The 17,844-nt window shown below is 34.9% G+C and overlaps 1 protein-coding gene across 1 annotated transcript in view; it reads right to left on the bottom strand.

Moving 5' to 3' along the window:
* The window catches only part of LOC102753641 (kelch-like protein 4), a gene marked incomplete at its 3' end in the record, with an annotated part of 58,677 nt that extends 45,479 nt beyond the window's left edge, over positions 1–13,198 (bottom strand). Inside the window, 2 exon segments of the mRNA XM_015571414.1 lie at positions 12,476–12,760; positions 12,762–13,198. Coding sequence (XP_015426900.1) covers positions 12,476–12,760; positions 12,762–12,871 — 395 coding nt within the window.
* Positions 13,199–17,844: the final 4,646 nt, after the last annotated feature.

Raw genomic sequence — 17,844 nt, 5'->3', positions numbered from 1 at the left:
CTTGAACATTTTAATTATGTTAATTCTACCAATACATAAACATGACATATTCTTACACTTATCTACATCTTCCTCTATCTCTTTTTTCAATGTCTTGTAGTTTTCCAAGTACAAATCTTTTACCGCCTTGGTTAAGTTTAATCCTAAGTATCTTAATTTTTTTTTTGTTGCAGTGCTGAATGGGAATTTTTTTTTTTAGTTTCTCTTTCTGAGAGTTCATTATCGGCTTATAAAAATGCCATCAATTTCTGGGTGTGATTCTCTTATCCTGCTACATTGTCTAATTCATTTACTAAATCTAGTAGTTTTTCATGGCGTCTTTAGGATTTTCTATGTATAATATTATGTCATTGGCAAATAATGACAATTTTACATCCTCTTTTCCAATTTGGATGCCTTTTATGTGTTCTTCTTGTCTGATTTCTGTGGCTAGGACTTCCACTGCTATGTTGAATAGGAGTGGTGAAAGCAGACATCTTATTCCTGTTCTTAGGAGAAATAGTTTTAGTTTTCCCAATGAGTATGAAGTTGGCTGTAGGTTTGTTATATATGGCTTTTATTATGTTGAGCTATGATCCCTCTATTCCCACTTTGCTGAGAGTTTTTTTGTTTTTTTAATCAAAAATGGGTGTTGGATTTTGTCAAATGTTTTTTCTGCATCTATTGATATGATTATATATCATACTTTTTATAGATACAATATTATGAATGGATATTCCTTGTGTTATGTCCTGTGTTTTCTATTTTCCTCACTTCATTTTTGTTACTTGAATATACTACTATATAGATTAACATACTTTTATGCTTCATTCATGCATTCATACTTTGTTCATCCTGTGGAATGAAACTGTTTAAGAATGTTAGCTAGTCAAGAGGAACTTCTTCCTAAAATTATCCACAGGCACAAAAAATATTTCAGCAAATTCTTGGGGATTATTAAGCTTTAACCTGTAAGATAAAGTCTAAACAGTCCTTATCTTATGTTTTTAAACCCTCCTTAACTTATGACTAACATTTTTTTCTTGCTTAATTTTGTACTATTCTCCAATGTATATTATTTAGTACAACCAAACTTAAATCTGCCATCTGAACAGATTTTAAACTTCCATGCTTTAGTGCATTTATTTTTTATTTTTCATTTAAGTATAGTTGGTATATGATATTTTATTAATTTCAGGTGTACAATAAAGTGATTCAAAATTTATATACCTCATAATGTGATCACCACACTAAGTCTAGGAAGCATCAGTCACCATGCAAGCTTATCACAATATTATTGACTATACATAGTCCCCTTTGCCTTTTTTACCTATCCCCTTGTTTTCTTCCCCTCTGGAAACCATCAATTTGATCTGTTTCTATGAGTCTGTTTTTGTTGTGTTTCATTTGTTCATTTGTGTGTGTTTTTAGAGTCCACCTATAAGTGGAACCTTTTAATACATGTCTTTCTGACTTATTTAACTTAGTATAATGTTGTCTAGGTCCACCTATGCTGTTTCAAATAGCAAGATTTCATTCTTTTTTATTGATGAGCAATATATCTACTTTATCCATTCCTTAGTGTATTTATAAAGGCACTCTGTGCTTTTCCTCCTATCCAGAATTTATTCTTCCCCATAGCTGTATCAAAGTATAGAAATTAGCTAAAGAGCATGTATGTATAGCCCATGGACACAGACAGTAACGTGGTGATGGCCAGAGGGAAGGGGCCTGAGGGCTGGGTAGAGGTGGTCAAAGGGAGAGAAAGTTGGGACATGTGTAATAGTGTCAACAAGTAAAGTAAAGATAAAACTGCTATGCAATACTTAAGATTCATCTCAAAGCATATTTCCTCCATGAAACATTCTGAGGTTGCTTTGTTCACAATTATTTATCTTTGAATGCCTGTAGGGCTCCATGACCAAGCAATTTAAACTGTTCTTTTAATGTACTAATTCTTATTGCCATGAAACCTTTCAAGTGAATGCACTTTACCTCCCCAATAATATTGTAAACCTCCAGTGGGAAGTAGCATGGATTATTATCTTTTCATTTTTAGAATGCCTAAGAAAACACAATGCACACAGTAGGAGTTCAATAAACACTTGGTGAAAAGTGAAAACCTACATTAATACCAACTTCTGAGTTAAACAACTGGCTTGGTGGATGTTACAACAGACTTCAGACAGTTGTGACAGTTTGTTACACATACAGTTGCTTATTGTTGTAATAGCTACCGTAATCAACATTAGCCAGAAAAGGAAAACTAAATGCTGACAGCAGAATACAGAATAGTTTTACAGGAAAACAGTGGTCAAAATATTTAACATATGGCTTCTATTGAGTGAGCTAGCGGCAGAATGACCAAAAAGTAATCATTTATATTAAAGACCTACTGAAAAAAATTGCAAGGTGTTTAGTACAGTTATTGAAGAAGCAGCAGCAATAGATAGGGTGTGAAGAGGTCAAGAAGTCTCCATTATATACAGTAACATCTAATGCATGCAAGAGACAAGTTCCAATATTTTTTTAAAATATATTTTATTGATTTTTTAGAGAGGAAGGGAGAGGGATAGAGAGTTAGAAACATCAATGAGAGAGAAACATTGATCAGCTGCCTCTTGCACACTCCCCAATGGGGATGTGCCCGCAACCAAGGTACATGCCCTTGGCCAGAATCGAACCTGGGATCCCTCAGTCCTCAGGCTGATGCTCTATCCACTGAGCCAAACCTGTTAGGGCGACAAGTTCCAATATTAACAGGCTAAGAAAAGCTAGCCAGCAGTAACAACGAATTCACTTCTGGTAGTTTAAGTAAACATGATCATTGGCATTGCTTTCTTCCAGGGCAAATGCTAGTGATATATAAGTATTATATTTATATGTTGTTTTGGGAAATCTATATCTCAGAATAAAAACTTATGTAGTGATTTTTATTTAAAATTTTAGTAATACTTGTCCCATCCTAAAACATTATATAACTGGGAACTATTTGATTTCAATTTTCTCACTTTTAGTTATCTTTTTTTTAGCCAGTTCTTTTTATTTTTAAAAATATATCTATATTGATTTCAAAGAGGAAGAGAGAGGGAGAGATAGAAACATCAATGATGAGAGAGAATCATTGACTGGTCTGCCTCCTGCATGCCCCACATTAGGGGTTGAGCCTGCAACCCAGGCATTTGTCCTGACCAGGAATGGAACCATGACTTCCTGTTTCAGAGGCTGATGCTCAATCACTGAGCCTTGCCTCTGGGCTAGCTATTTCTATTTAAATATATTCACAAAATAGTATCTGTCAACCACTAGGGCTGCACAGTTTCCATTCTCTTTAGTGAAATTATAATCTGACTAAGGTCACCAATGATAAAATATACTCAATGACTATATTTTTCATTTTAGCATGGAAAGATAAAGATTTTTATTTAAGGAATCTTGATTTATATGTGTCATTACTTTCCTCCTGAAAAGCAAGCCATAATTCGCAATGTAAATACCTAGAAAAAAGTGTCAGGGCATGTTTTCATTTAAAAACACCAATAAATATATGCCACTTCATTAGTATCCAAGGTGTTCTCAGTGATTAAATAGAATGATTTTTTATTATACCCATTTATGATCTTATTAGTTGCTATGCCCTTATAAGTAGGTCCACACTAAATGACAACCACAATCAATATCAGTGTGACAGGACTTGAAATTGCATATAGTTTTCAGATGTTGTCTGAATTGTAGCTGACTTCCCTGTGAATTGCCTGTAGGATATTATCTTGTTGCCAATATGTAAGATTTTTGCATGGAAAATGTAATAATCACTGATTTTGATTTAGTATCCTTTAAATCAATTGCCAAAGAACAAATATAAACAAAAGAAAAAAACAGCAAGCTCTCAGTTTTTAAAACTGAATGGTCTTGCCCAGCTGATATGGTTCAGTGGTTGAGCAATGACCTATGAACCAGAAGGTCATGGTTAGATCCCCAGTCAGGGCACATGCCTGGGCTTTGGGCTCAATCCCCCGGCAGGGGTGCAGGAGACAGCTGATTGATGATTCCCTGTCATCATTGATGTTTCTATCTCTCTCTCCCCCTTCCCTTCCTCTCTCTGAAACCAATAAGAACATATTTTAAAAAAACTGGATGGTCTTTTAATATAGATTTATGAAATCTATTTACTAGGATATCATTTGCTAAAAATATTGTGCTTTTTTACAGAAAAAAAATGTGATAGTATAGCAATAGTATAGAGAGTCCTCATAAATCCCACACCCAGTTTGATCTATTATTAGAATCTTATATTATCACAGCACATTTGTTACAATTAATTAACCAATATTGATGCATTATTGCTAACTACAGTCCATTATATTTATTCATATTTCTTTAGTTTTTACCTAAGGTCCTTTATCTGTTCCATAGCTCATTTATTCATTGTGTCTTCAAGAAACAAGACATACAAGTTTAAGAAATAGTCTTAAAGTACTAAGTGACTGAACACTTACACAATGTGTAATATGCCAATATAATCAACATGTTCTTGAAGTCACATATTAAATAGTACCATTCATTTTGAGGCCTTTATTTCTAAAAGCAGAAATAAAATGATACTTGCCTTTCAAATATTGGAAATGACAATTATAGATGCTTCATCACAACATTTAAAGGAATATGACTCTAACATATTACCAGATTCTTAGATAAAAAAGTCACACATTTTAAAAATAATAAATACATTTTAATTAATATTCACTTAAATATATAGGCAATGTCACACTAATTATTTGTTCAAATGCTCTAAACTTAGTAAAGCAGTTGAATGACCTGTGTATTTTTGTATGGTATATTTGAGGAATGAGACACGAGGCCCATGCTACCTCACTTTCAGGACTGAGGCTCTGACTAACAAGGGTTTCAAACCAACCAATCAAAGTTTCATCTTTAGCAATTCCACTTCTGGGAACATATTTGAAAAAAACCTGAAACACTAATTGGAAAGAATACATGCACTCCTATGTTCATTGCAGAATTATTTACAGTAGCCAAGATCTGGAAATAGCCCATTAGATGAGTGGATAAAAAAGTTGTGGTACATTTACACAGTGGAATGCTATTCAGCTATAAGAAAGAAGGAAATCTGCCCTGGCTGGGTGGCTCAGCTGGTTGGAGACTCATCCTGAACAGCAAAAGGCTATGGGGTTCAATCCCTAGTAGGGGCATGTACGAGAGACAACTGATTAATCTTTCTCTCTCACATTTCTGTCTGTCTTTCCCTGTATCTTTCTCTCTCTCTCCTTTCCTCTCTCTCTCTCTCAAAAAAAAAATAATAATGAAAACATATACTTGAATGAGGGATTAAAAAAAGGAAAAGAATTCTTACCTTTTGTGACAGCATGGATGGACCTGGAGAGTATTATGTTAAGTGAAATAATCCAGTCAGAGAAAGATAAGTAGCATGTGATTTCACTTATATGTGGAATTTAATGAACAAGATAGACTAGCAAACAAAATAAAAACAGACATATAACTTCAGAGAACATACTGACAGCTGTCAGAGGGGAGGAGAGTTGGGGGGCTGGATGAAAAAGGTGAAGGGATTAAACAAAAAAATCAAAACTCATAGACACAGACAAAAATAAGATGGTGATTACCAGAGGAAAAGGGGGTTTGGGGTAGGTAGAAGAGGGTAAAAGGGGGACAAATTACTTAGGATGGTGAACACACAGTGCAATATAAAATGATCGACTATAGAATTGTACACCTGAAACCTATATAATTTTATTAACCAATGGCATCCCAATAAATTCAATAAAAAACATGTAATATAGAAAAAAACTAAAAATGAATCATTGTATTAAGATTAAATTATTTGTTCAAATGCTCTAAACTTAGTAAAGAAGTTGAATAACCTATGTATTTTTGTATGGTATATTTTAAAGTATAAGCAAAGGAATTTAACCTTAAACTTCTATAAACAACAATATAATTGTATATTCTTCTTTATTCTTTCCTTTAAACTAATAGTTTCTACTGAATAATGCAGTGTAAAATTAAATAAAGCTGGTATAGCAATAAATGTGAGAAAAGCACATTATTTTTGCCCTGTATGAAGATAAGCAACAACAGAAATCCTATAAAATAATACCCAGAGAAATATCATTTATATATATGAACACTATATTCACATTCAAAATATTTTTCTTATAAATATGAGAAAATATATGTAAGGTATTTAGCAAGCACATAGTGTCTACAAAAGAAAACATTATTTTCACTGTTGTATTTTTTAATAAATCTTTATTGTTGAAAGTATTACATATAGCCCTTTTCCCCCATTGCCCTCTCCTACCCCTTCAACGCCCCCCGCCACGCCTTCACCACTCTATTGTCTGTGTCTATGGGATATGCATATATACATATAAGTTCATTGGTTGATTTCTTCCCCACCCCCTGCTTTCCCTGCCTTCCTTCTGAGGTTTGGTAGTCTATTCCATGTTTGTATGTCTATTTTTGGGTCTATTTTTGTTCATCAGTTTATGTTGATCATTAGATTCCACATATGAGTGAGATCATGTGATACTTATTCTCTGACTGGCTATTTTGTTTAGCATAATGCTCTCCAGGTCCATCCATGCTGTTGCAAATGGTCAGAGTTCTTGCTTTTTTTACAGATGGATAGTATTCCATTGTATAGATGTACCACAGTTTTTTAATTCATCTGTTGATGGGCACTTAAGCTGTTTCCAAATCTTAGCTATTGTAAATTGCATTGCTATGAACATAGGGGTGCATATATTCTTTCTAATGGGTGTTTCTGTATTCTTATGATATATTACTAGAAGTGGGATCACTACATGGAAAGCTACAGGACATTGAAAAAAGAGATAGAGGGAGATATATGCAAGTGGAAGAATAGACTGTGTTTATGCATTGGTAGAATCAACATCATTAAAATAGTCATACTACCCAAAGCAATCGATAGACTCAATGCAATCCCCATTAAAATACCAATGGCATACTTCAAACGCCTAGAACAGACTCTCCAAAAATTCATCTGGAATAAAAAAAGGCCTCAAATAGCTGCAGCAATCTTCAGAAAGAAGAACAAAGTTGGAGGGATCACAGTACAAGACATGAAACCATAAAAATCTTAGAAGAAACCATTGGCATCAAAATCTCAGACATCTCTCATAGCATTATATTTATAGATACATCTCCTAGGATAATGGAAATTAAGGAGAAAATAAACAAAGGGGACTACATCAAAATAAAGAGCTTCTACACAGCAAAATAAACCATCAACAAAATAACAAGAGAGCCCACTCCATGGGAGAACATATTTGCCTATGACACATCCAATAAGGGATTAACCTCCAAAATTTATAAGGAACTCATACAACTTAATAAAAAGAAGATAAACAATCCAATTTAAAATGGGCAAAGGACCTAAACAGACACTTCTCCAAAATGGACATACAGAAGACCAAAAGGCATATGAAAAAATGCTCAAAGTCACTAATCACCCAGGAGATGCAAATCAAAAGAACAGTGAGGTACCACCTCACACCTGTTAGAATGGCTATCATTAACAAATCCACAAACCAGTTCTGGCGAGGGTGTGGAGAAAAGGGAACCCTGATGGGAATGCAAACTAGTGCAGCCACTGTGAAAAACAGCTTGGAGATTCCTCAAAAAATTAAAAATGGAACTACCATTTGACCCAGTGATCTTACTTCTAGGAGTATATTCACTGTTGTATTACTATTGTTTTATTATTGTTATCTTTCTAAAATCATCTCCTACCTCTCTTCCCATTGAGGACTCTACTCCAGCTGCACTGGCTTTGCATTTGAAAATATCAAACATCCTTCTATCTCAGGACTCTTGAAATTGCTCTTGTGTCCTTCTGGAAAACTCTTCCTGTAAATACCCGCTCAGCTTACTTCCTATTCTGTGAGAAATAATGCTTACAATAAGTTTCACTGTTTAAAATCTAGGATTTCCCTTATGCATAAATATTTCTCAATCATATTCCATATCATAGATTTGTGTGGAGGATAAAGAAGCACAATACATTTGGCCCTGTCTAAACAGTGTTGTTAAGAAAGCAAATACACCATCATGTGTCTGTTTTCAGAAAAGGCCCAGGCTTCTGTACCTGAGGCATATGGTCTCTTTGATGAATAGCCAGATCCTGAAAGGACAAAATGGTACTGTGGTTACTGAATGGCCAACGGACCTGCATGTGATTTTAAAATCACTATAATGGCATATATTTTAGTTCACCAGTTAAGGATGTTTTAGACATTAATAAATGAACTGTGGGAGGGTGGGGGGCATGCAGCATTGATTTCCAAAGAAAAAATGGATGGTGGTCGTGGGCTCCTTTTTGGCACAGCAGTATTAACTTCTTACTTGCTTTGAATTATTTAATCAGACATCCTTATGTCTTTCCCCTTCGTTTTGATCTGTGCTCAAATGTTATCTCATCAGAAAGACCTCCCCTATCTGAAGGAGTATCCCTTCTTAACTCTCTTCCTTCTGTTTTTTTTTTTTTCCTTCCTACTACTACTTAACTATAATATTTTGGATTTTTTTTAAATTTCTTTTTCTTAGTCCTCGAGCAAGGAAATGTCCATTGATTTTTAGACATAAAGGAAGGGAGAAAGAGACAGAAAGAGAGAGAGATACATCAATGTGAGAGAAACATGGACCAGTTGTCTCCCATATGCACTGCGACGGGGGATCAAACCCACAACCTAGGTATGTGCCCTGACCTGACCTGGGATAGAACCTGCAACCAAAGTCAACAACACTTTTTTCTTTAATCTGAATTAGTTGAGAGAGAGAGAGAGAGAGAAAGAGAGAGAAAGAGATCTGAGAGTGAAACATAGATGGCTGCCTCGTGCACGCCCCCCACTGGGGATCAAGTCTGCAACCTGGCCATGTTCCCTGTCAGGGAATTGAAATGGCAACCTTTTAATGCACAGGAGGACACAAATCCATCTGAGTCACTTTTTTATATAAGAAACAAACTAAATAAAAAGACACCATTTGTAATAGCAATAAATCTATATAAAATCACTAAAAATTAGCAAAAGAATATATAAGAATTCTATAAAGAGATTATAAAAACTATTAAAATTTACAAAAGTATTTTTATTAATTGGATTTTATGAGAAGAGTTATAAAAGCACGTCTCTTTAAATTATTCTATAACTTTCATATATTTCTAATGAAATTCAGGTGGATTTTGGGAGAAAATTAGTAAACTTTTAAAAATATTACATAAATATTTACATATCTCTAAAACATTTTTAAAAGAGAGCAAAAGTTTATTCACAACAGAATAAAGTCCTGAATGCAAAAGTTAATACTAAAAGTTAGTAGCATATAATATATAAAGATACCTTTATGACCTACTAGCGATAAATTATTGCTTAAACTAAATTCCCATATTAAAAGCTCTAGAATCTTACTTAGAAATGCACTATGGGGGGTTGGTCCCCCATTCTCCATGCACAAGACTTGACTTCTTTGTTTTTTTATGTGTCACTGTGGCTAGACTTTATTTATTTTTCTACTTTTTCTTTTTTTAATTCTTTATTGTTTAAATTATTACATATGTCTCCTTTTCCCCCCACCCCCACTCCCAGCACGTGCCCTCACCCCCTAGTGTCTGTGTCCATTGGTTATGCATACACACACACACACACACACACACGTATATGGAGAGAGAGAGAAAGACTTGACTTGTAAGATCTTGGCCCAACCCAAGGGTCTGTCACTAAGTCAGTCCCTGCCAGGCAGGGTTCCTGTTTTTTTCCACCCTTTGGAGGACAGAAATGGGCATATCCAGGTTATGGGAAAGCAGCACAAACTGTTCTACTGGTTTGCATATTGTTCCTTCTGTACCACAAACTATAAAATTCATGTATTTTTTTTGCAAGAAAACAATAATAAAATTAAAAGTGAAAATTGTTGAATTTTATGTTATAAAAATAAGGCTTTCTCTTTTATAAAAATGAATGGTTGTAAAATTTAGGGAAGGTTTTGGAATGCTAAAATAAAAAAATATATATACACACACAAAGAGTAATATGGAATGGTCTTTAAAGAGTGTTGAGTAAAACACATTAATACATAAAGCACGCATATAGTAAAAAATAAAATAAAGGACACTGAGTAAGGTAGTTAGGGGGAAGCAAAAATGTAGTTAGTAGATGAGAAAGACACAAAGAAAATGACAATTGAGTTCAGGTCTCTGATGCCAGGGATACTGATATATGCATACTCACAGCGTGGGGTCATGATAGAGAGATGTTCTTAAATGAAGTACATATACTTATAATTCAATTACATAAGAATGTATTTGAGTTTTTAAATCTCCAAACTTGTATATTAATATAACTGTAATAACTTGGCTTTAATATCTATTTTAGGAATAACTGCAGATTATCCAGTTATATTACATGTTATAAATTTAGTCCATTCTCTATTTCATGCAATATTTGTAGAAAGCAGGATGGCTTAAAGACCATCACTTTGCCCTGAGTGTCAGAGCCCATATTCTACCAGTGTGGTAATTCACACTGACTGCCATTTTTGTTTGTTTGTTTGTTTGTTTTTAACTACTACAAGAGTTCTATTTTGGGGATGGAAGACTGTTGCCAACTATCAGAATCCTTTTCTCCTGCGCCCGTATCTTGTTGAAGACAGGCATTAGAAAAGCTGGACATAAGAGAGCTCCTTTTCAAATCCTACTTAACCAAGACATAATTTAGAATGGCCAATGATAAATTAATAAGCCATTATATTTCAGTTAATAAGATACTCAATTCACCCTTCTCTTCTGCTTAAAATATCCCTGGCACATCAGTAAAAGCACTTCCTGTTTATTTTAAGAAAATATTAACTTTCCACTTTAACCATAGGATAATTAACAGATTTATTTAGAACATGGAAACTATCAGAAGTAAAATAAAAAGAAATATTTTTAAAAATATTATTTGGTAACACTTTATATTTGATATTTTATCCAGCATTTAATTTTAGCAACTCATTATTATAAATATATTTTCATGCTGGAAAATGAAATCAGGGATCCTCAAAAAATTTTGTTAGACCAGAGTGGATAATTTAAATTTCTCTACAAGAGAGTCAAATGTATTAAATATTAACCTCCAAATTCTGCAGTTTTCAAATGGATATTCATGGTGAGGAGAGATAATTTGAAGATCTGCTGGATCTAAAAATGGGGATTATATCTTACTTTGAAAGTCCAATTGGTTGTACTCAATACAATCTGCAATCCCAACAATTATATAGCATTTTGGGGGGTAATCACAAAAATATTTAGGACAATTCGTTAATACACACTTTGTCATTTCACACTTTGTCATTTGCATGTTTACATTTCAACAAGAAGACCGAGTTCCTATAAAGGCATCATTTCACTCACTTGATTTGTCCTTTGCCATATATTGTAGTGTTGCTTCTTCTATTGGTATTATGTTTTGAATTTATAAAAGAAAGAAATTGTCAGGCAGATATATTGGAAAAAATTATATCTAGAAGCAAATAAGCCATTTCTTATATACTTATGTAGAGACACATTTATCAAATATCCAGATTTCCAAATAAATATAGTTTCATGCCAAACTGTTATACATATTAAAACATACCTCAAAAACTTATTTTTCCAAAGCTCTTTTACAATTTCATTATGTTGCCAAGATGAAGAGGGAACAATTTTCTCCCACTCAAACAATAAAGGTAAAGTTAAATATTTTGTAAACTATCCTGAAATTATACTTTTTAAAATCATTTCCTGTTCCATTCAATGTCCTGAAATAATTAACATAATTACATTTCCCACTTTAACATCTCTCTGCTCTGAGCAACATTTTATTACCTGCTTTATGTAAAATGTTTTTTATGATTACAAACTAGCCATGAAACTAATACAACTTGAGGTAAATCTCAAATGCCAAAGGAAGCTGTCCCGTGTTCTCACATAGATAACATTTATAAATCGTCAATATAGCAACTATGCACTACAGAGCCGATAAGAATGTGCTGAGCAGTATGAGGTTTTATTTTGTCAGAGTTGGCTTAACTCACAAAGTAAAGAGAGTTCTATGTGATTCACTACACTTTTGTAAATAATCACTATTTGAACATCCAAGCTACAAAGGATAGTTTCAAAAAATTAGTACTTCTAGTAAACATCTCTTAGAACTGAAACAAAAATCTTAATGGAATCAGAATGACATAGGAGAATTAAAATCATAACCCTAAAATATATTCCCTATCAATTGTGAAAAGGTGTTATTACTGTTTTCTTCATAGACTTAGAAGGGGGGATGTTTCTTGGAGATCCTGATTGACTATATATAAATCAGAGATTATTATAGCCCTTTTATTGAAACACTAAGTGAGAGTTTTAGAGGATAAGATAACCTAGGGTAGGACTTTCAATTACGCCAACGAAAACTCCTACCTGGCAGTAGACTCGCCTGTACTTTCATCAGCCATCATCTCCAAATCTTGTGAGTGTTTCTCACAAGCTCTTTTGTACAAATTCTCCTCTGGAACTGCTTTAGGAGTATCTTCATTTGCTCGAAGATGTTCTATCAGGTTCTGTGGGTGCCAATTCTGAAGTACTCTTTGATGGGCAGGGGCCAGTCCTGGCACTGGTGGCAATATGTTGTGGTGGACAGGACTATTGCTTTTCTTCAGTCCGTTTCTGTCCCGAGAGTGGTTCTTCAACCTGCCCTGAACCTGTCTGAAGGCAGTTTCCAGGGTTGGAAGAACCTTGAGAAGGATGACTAAACCACCTCCAGCGTAGCCGTAGGATCTGTTTCACATCAAACTCTTTCTTGCCAGACATTGACATTGTTGTAGGAGGAAAGACAAAAGCCTTCTCTCACAGAAAGGAAACGGAGCCTTTGTTATCTCTGGTTTCTCTGCCTCTTCTGTTGAACTAACAAAAGCACAAGTGCCTAGAGCAGCCTTTTCTTGTTTCCCCCCCTCCCCCGCTGCCTGCTGCTTGTGCTACACAGAGAATACTTCTAGCTTTCTAGCTGCAAAGCTGCAGCTAACAGTGTAGGTGGGAACCCATACTGACAGGATGATGAGGTCAGACCTTAAACAAGTAAATCAGCTTAGCACAGGAAAGCAGCTACCACAACACACTCCAGCTGCTAATGTGCATGCTCACTCACAGCCCTTCCCTCCTGGACTTGCAAATATTGAACCCAGCTTCTTCCTTCCCGAGTTACAGTAGCCCAGGCTTAAAACCAAGCATGTGAGCAAAAGCAAAGTGTTTAAACTCACTTCCTTCTAGAGTCCCTTCACTCACCCCACCCCCTGCCAGATTCTTTTCCCAGTAGCTCACTTCTAAAACTGTGCCACTTTGTCCTGGGAGAATTTGTAACAGCGAATTCATTATGATCTATTTTGGGGATCTTACAGAAATTTTGAAGGTGGTTTATTAAGGGAAAGTATCTTGCCATCAGTCCCCTCATTCAGGCTTGCCATTATTTTTACAATGCATCTGAAAATGTGAATGTCTTTACATAAATATTTGCTTGAAAACCTGAAGAGTTTTAAAAATATAAGAAAGTGTTTTCTAATCTTGTTAGCTTAGAAGAGATGTATTTTCTCAGTGACCAAAACTTGAAAATAAATAGTCCATTCTGATTCCATGCCTGTAAAAACATCTCCTTATCATGGTCTTCATTTTCATAGGCAGTGTTAAAGGTCTATTTTTTTAAGTTCTTATGAGAGGATGCAAAACAACAAGTTTTGAATTAACTCCAAATTGACACATAACTCAGTAATAGCTGTGCACAAAGTACTTTGAGATCTGAATCAGAATTACTAGTAGCACAGAGGTAGATGTTTTACAACATGAAATGCATCAATCCCATCTTGAAATTTAGTTTGAATTTTATCCAGATTTCCTGTCTTGCATGCAGGTGATAATGGGGCAATTATATCAGTGTATCCTTAGAAAGAATATTGAAGCTATACGGTTTTGGTTTTAATTCTGGATTTAGGCTTAATGAGATGTATAATCTTGGACAAGTCACTTTCTTCATTGCATCACAGTTCCTTCATACATAATATGGAGAGCCTGAATAGATTTCCAAAGTTTTAACTTGCAATGCATTTTTAAAACTTGGAAATAGAGAATGAAATGAGTATCTTTTTCTATATTGGTAGGTGTTTTACCTGCAGGTTTCTATAAATGCAATTATGCCTTTCTCTTATATCCCCACTTGTTTTGTAGGTGTAATGGAAAATAATATGTCAACCAACATGACTGGGCTACGGGTGCTCAGATATTTGATCAAACATTATTTTGGTTGTTTCTGTGTGAGTGTTTTTGGATGCGTTTAACATTTCAATAAATAGACTGAGTAAAGTAGATAGTCCTCCCTAGTGTGGGTAGGGCTTAGCCAAGCAATTGAAGGCTTGAATAAACAGAAGGCTGACCCCTCTCCAAATAAGAGGGAATTCTTCCTGCCTGATTACCTTCAATCTGAGATATCATCTTTTTTTTTTCCTGACTTCAGACTCAAATTGAAATATTGGTTCTTCCTGAGTTTCAAGCCTCCTGGCTTTTGGAGTTGAATTATACCATCAGCTCTTCTAGGTCTTCAACTTGCTGATAGCAGATCATGAGACTTGCCCGCCTCCATAGTTATGTGATCCAATTCACTATAATAAAACAATCTCTTTCTTTCCTCTTGCTCTCTACACTACACACACATCCTATTGTTTCTATTTCCCTGGAGGACCCTCACTGATACAGTAGGTTTTTTCTAGTACTAAAAATTAATAAACGTTGATAAATATATAGTTGATTTTTATACCACTTGCAAACAATTTATTGTCATCTCCAACTTTCCAACCTAGTTACCTACATGTTTCTTAAGCCTCAGTGTTAGCATCTATTATCATCACTTCTTGATGAGTGTGTTTTCCCTTCATAGTATTTAGCATGTAAATAATTGGAAAGGATCTCAAATAGTTCTCAAATTGATGAGCCCAGGCATATCAATGAATCCTGATAACAAAACATCAATTGCCTTTCTATTATCTGGGGAGGGAACATTCCAAGTAAACTCCTTGAAGATAATATCTGTGTTTTAGACCTTTGTGTTCCACACTGTGCCCAAAACACAGTGTTGGTCATTGGGTAAGCAAACTGTAGAGAGCAGTCAGAATAAATACAATGTTATAAGAGATTGAAAATAATGTGTCTTAGGCACAAGAATAATAACTAAATTGGCCATCTAAATAGCTCAAAATAATATATTCTGGGCCACCAAGAGTCTGAATTATTTTTCTATTACATTTCCCTGAGATTATTATGATTAAGATAAAATTGCATATTTCCCTGTGTACCTTTTACAGTAACATGAATGGTAACTGACACTTGTCATTATCTAAACATCGATAGAACAATATATGATTCTACCGAGAATGTGCTTTTTAAAAATATGCAGATTATGGCCAAGCTCCCGTGGCTCAGTGGTTGAGCATCGACCTATGAACCAGGAGATCAGGGTTTGATTCTCAGTCAGGGCACATGCCCGGGTTGTGAGCTCAATCCCCATTAGGGGGCATGCAAGAGGCAACCAATCAATGATTCTCTCATCATTGATGTTTCTATCTCTCTCTCCCTCTCCCTTCCTCTTTGAAATCAATAAAAATATTTTAAAAATAAAAATACAAAACATAAAAATATGCACATTATGGACATTTTCCTGGATCTTGGACACAGAATTGTGGAATGACTAAGAAAGTATATAGATCTAGAAAATTATTGAAGAGAATACTATTTTATGAAGCATAAGGGTTTCTCTTAAATTTTTGTCTATGAAAAAACGATTCAAACATATTCAAACAGAAATAAAGACGGTGTCTGTGAGGGGAGAACAATATCTTATTTATCTTTTCTTTTCCTTTGTCTTATTATTTACTTGAAATCAAGTAACTAATATATGTAGAATTAATGAATAACAAATTCTAAAAGAATTTATTGTCACATAAGTTTATTATCTCAATATATGCTAGATTTTTTTTTTACATTTTTTATTAAAGCATAGTGGACATAAAATTATATCAGTTTCAGGTGTACAACATAATGATTTGACATTTGTATAACTTACTATATTATAACCACAATAAGTCTAGTAACCAACATATGTCACCATACAAAGTTATTATGATATTATTGACTATTTTTTATATGCTGTACATTACATCCTTGTAATTTATTTTATAACTGAAAGTGTGTACCTCTCATTTCCCTTTACCCTTTCCACGCATCCTCCCACTACCCTATTATTCAGTAACCATTAGTTTGTTCTCTGTATTTATGAATCTGTTTCTATTTTTAAATAAAACTGCAAAATGGTTATGGGTTAAAATGCCCTTCTAGATAATTAATGATTATACAATTGGGAAACAAACCTGTGAGCCAGTTGAAAAATCCTGGCAACTTAGCAGCCATGTGCTCTCTTGATGTATTCTGAGTCAAATGCTGACCAGAAAATTAAATTAGTTGCTACAAGGACACCTCAAAATTTAACATTTTTCAAATGTACCTAGGAATACTTTTTTCCCCTATAATTATCTGATTACATGACTTAAAGAAAAATAATGCAGTTATAGACATCTGTGCATTAAAAGCTGCACAGCAATAACTTATCCTACTCCGGAGATGGAACTAGTCACTTGGCACAAGCTACATTGGGCAGCACTAAAATTATTTTTTTTTAAAAAAAAAAGCAGTGCAGGCATACCTCAGAGATACTGTGGATTTTGTTCTTCTCAATAACTTGCTGCAGCTTCTATATCAGCACTTGTTGCCTCACGTTGCACTTTTATTACGTTCTGAAGATGACTTCTTTCCTAAAACCTCAAAAACCAACCTCTGCTGGCTTTAAGCTTTTCTTTTGCAGCTTCCTTCCCTTTCTGAGCCTTTAAAGAATTGAAGAGATTTCGGGATGTGGCTCTGGATTGGACATTGGTTTATGGTAATATTGTGGAGAGTTTGATATTTCATCCAGGTTGCTAAAACTTTTTCCACATGAACAATGTCTGTTTCATTTTCTTATCATTTGTGTGTTTACTGAAGTAGCACTTACCATGTCCTTCAGGAACTTTTTTTTGCAGTCACAACGTGGCTAACTGACACAAGAAGCCTAGCTTTTGGCCTATCTCAGCTTTTGACATGCCTTCCTCACTAAATCAATTACAGCTTTTGATTTAAATTCAGAGACATGCAACTCTTCCTTTCAACTGAATATTTAGAGGCCATTGTAGGGTTATCATTTGTTCTCATTTTAATATTGTTTTATCTCAGGGAATAGTGAAGCCCAAGGAGAGTGAGAGAGATGGGGAGATGGACCCTCAGTGGAGCAGTCAGAACACATATAACATATATTGATTAAATCTGTTGTCATATGAGCATAGTTGTTGGCAGCCAGAAACAATTACATAGTAACATCAAAGATCACTGATCACAGATCACCATGACAAGTATAATAATCACAGATCACCATGCTAAATATCCTATATAATAAAGAGGTAATATGCAAATTAACCCTCATGCCCTCACAAGATGGCTGCCTATGACCAGGCTGGTGGGGGGGTTAGTGAGGGACAACCAAACAACTGAACAAGCAGGCTGCGTGGGGTGACCAGGTCAGCGGTGGGGGGGCAGAGGGACGACCAAATGACTGAACAATCAAGTGGCGTGGGGCGACCAGGCTGGTGGAGGGAGCCGTGAGGGGTGACCAGGCCGGCCGGGGGGCAGTTAGGGGCAACCAGGCAGGCAGGCAGGTGGAGGAG

This window comes from Myotis davidii, unplaced genomic scaffold (genome assembly GCF_000327345.1).
Source record: "Myotis davidii unplaced genomic scaffold, ASM32734v1 scaffold1106, whole genome shotgun sequence".
In the NCBI taxonomy this organism is placed as follows: Eukaryota; Metazoa; Chordata; class Mammalia; order Chiroptera; family Vespertilionidae; genus Myotis; species Myotis davidii.
The sequence above is the reverse complement of the archived record's forward strand: the minus strand, read 5'-3'. Positions and strand labels throughout refer to the sequence as shown.